Source organism: Echinococcus granulosus (assembly GCF_000524195.1).
Source record: "Echinococcus granulosus chromosome Unknown EG_S00003, whole genome shotgun sequence".
NCBI classification, from domain to species: Eukaryota; Metazoa; Platyhelminthes; class Cestoda; order Cyclophyllidea; family Taeniidae; genus Echinococcus; species Echinococcus granulosus.
Window position 1 is genome coordinate 514,858 of NW_020170383.1, and position 2,267 is coordinate 517,124.

At 39.0% G+C, this 2,267-nt stretch overlaps 1 protein-coding gene across 1 annotated transcript in view; it reads right to left on the bottom strand. All coding sequences in view use genetic code 11, as the record gives it.

Annotated features, from left to right (window-relative positions):
- EGR_00740 (Transmembrane protein) overlaps positions 1 to 1,984 on the bottom strand; it is a gene marked incomplete at both ends in the record, with an annotated part of 3,761 nt that extends 1,777 nt beyond the window's left edge. The window contains 5 exons of the mRNA XM_024489989.1: positions 151 to 231; positions 324 to 423; positions 1,005 to 1,127; positions 1,660 to 1,941; positions 1,963 to 1,984. Coding sequence (XP_024355392.1) covers positions 151 to 231; positions 324 to 423; positions 1,005 to 1,127; positions 1,660 to 1,941; positions 1,963 to 1,984 — 608 coding nt within the window. The remainder of the gene's footprint in view (positions 1 to 150; positions 232 to 323; positions 424 to 1,004; positions 1,128 to 1,659; positions 1,942 to 1,962) is intronic.
- Between the last annotated feature and the right edge of the window lie 283 nt (positions 1,985 to 2,267).

Here is a 2,267-nt window from a genome sequence, read left to right on the forward strand (position 1 = left end):
TTCATGTGACACGGAACATAACTAACTAAATTTAAATTAAAACTAGAGCACTCAGGTTTAATTCATATCATTTAAGTATTAGAAATATTGTGCTAATTAAAGTCTGTGCTTACAAACATAAGGTTTACAATGTCATGAAGTGTCTCTTACCTCCCGAGAGCGATTGCAACCCCAATGTAATTCATAATTGGCTTTTTAGGGATCTTCTGTGCGATTCCAAACCAACCAAACCTAAAGTGAGGGGAGTTATTACTGAGGTGTTATTTAAACGCATTTTTATGCTGATTTTGGGCCATGCAAACGTAATGCAACCAGCAGCGTACCGGCTAGTGGCAAAGCCGAAGAGCATATTGGACATGGACCAGAGGATTATGCCAAGACCAACTCCAATCGCTTCAATAATTGTCACGCTCAAAGAATTTCCTGGGATCAAGACGAAGAAACTATTTGCATAAAATAGATAAATGTCGTGTTTGTGGTAAATCTCCAAGGCCATGAAATGCTCAAACTAATCGCCTGATAGTGACCTGCATTTCCAGAAAACTTATAATACAAACGTAGATTTGTGATAGAAAGTAAATGAAATGCACCACTAGAAAAGACATAGATTGGCCTAACTGCTTAAATTTTACCACTATGAATATAATGCGATTGTTGAACAGATTGGCTGCCACCGTGAATCACGATTTGCTTACAATGCTCCGCTTGAAATGTTTAACGTGTTGAGTTGTGCAGTCTATGGTTCAATTGGGAAACAACTGCTTTTATGTTTTGTATTTGTGTCATTCTATGTTACTTTAAGCAAATTATTTTTGAATAAATTAAGCAAAATGTCTCAATGTGTCGAACATACTAAAAGGAAGGGCATTTCTATGGTCACCGTTTTAGGCTCGGGATACTGCAGCCTGAATATTGTGAGCATTCAGCATTCAGTCGAGCACTTTCGCAGCAAAGGCAGAAAAAATGACTTCGTTTAAATAAAAGTAGGAACTGAGACTACTCACCGATGGCCCATAGTGCGCCGCCAAACATAGCAAGGGGATAAAATTTCGGGCACCCAACTGCGCAGTTGACAATGACACCCACGAGCAAAATTGCATTACACATCATCCACTGAAAAAACATACCTGAAGGCGGTATTAGTGCATAGAATTCCACACATATTTGTTCATAAATACTGCTAAAATTATTGGTATCATAATTAATGGTCATACCGTACTCTAAAGCTCAACTCGGAAAAGCATTTCGAGGACTTCCTCCCGTCACACTAGGCAGGTGTTTCACAGTAGACAAACTTTGTGAAATGCTTAAAAGTGTTACCGGTTGCGTATCTTACTAAAAAATCTTATGCATGTTGATATGGTACCATCAGTTACCTTGAGCAGATCTTGTTTCACACAAGTTTCTTCAGTCATTGTCTTTTAATACTTGGGCGTAGAACGTGACTGTTAGCACCAATGGAGTCCATAAGTAAGTAAGTGTATTGCGATGTGGTAGAGAATAATGAATTTTCCGATGTTTTTCGTAGTTTTAAGTCATTTTTACAGTATTTGTAATCACTAGAAACCTATGCATTTTAAGTAGACTTTGTGATATATCTATGAGTAGTAAAGATTCACTGTTGATGCATAAGACATCAGATTCCAAAATTTTACTCACCGTCACCCATTGTGAACTTCTTTACTGGCAAGTAGTTGGTGCCAAAGCAGACGGCGCAAACGACAATTGCTATGTAGCCAAAAGTGGGTGAGGTCATGGAGACGGAAGCGCCTTCTTCGTTCGCGAGGCCGAGAGCATCGGAGGCATTCATTGTCCTGGCAAAAATTGATTCCTTTGGCTCGTCTTCCTGACCTGCCTTTATATCATTCAACGACAAGACGTCACTGCCTATCACTTGAGACCACTGTGTGTAAACAGTGATTTGTGTGCAGACTTGAATGGCTGGAGTGAACTCTCACGCACACCCTGAACGCTGCCAGACCATTTAAGCGCCGATCACTCTGAATGCCGACGTGACCCCAATATTATCAGCATTTACGAAAAAAAATAATGGTATCTAATCTATTCTTTACAGGCATTGTGTCTGGGATGCGGTTATTTATATACTATACTTAAAGTGGTGGGAATTTCGAGCGAAGCACTATTGTAATGCTCTGTAAAGACAAATCTAGGTAAAAAATATGATAAAATGGATCTGTTGTTTTGTTGTGCAAAATGTAAAGGGGGGCGATAACCTTAGAATTCTATTTTATTGGAATATTTTTTGA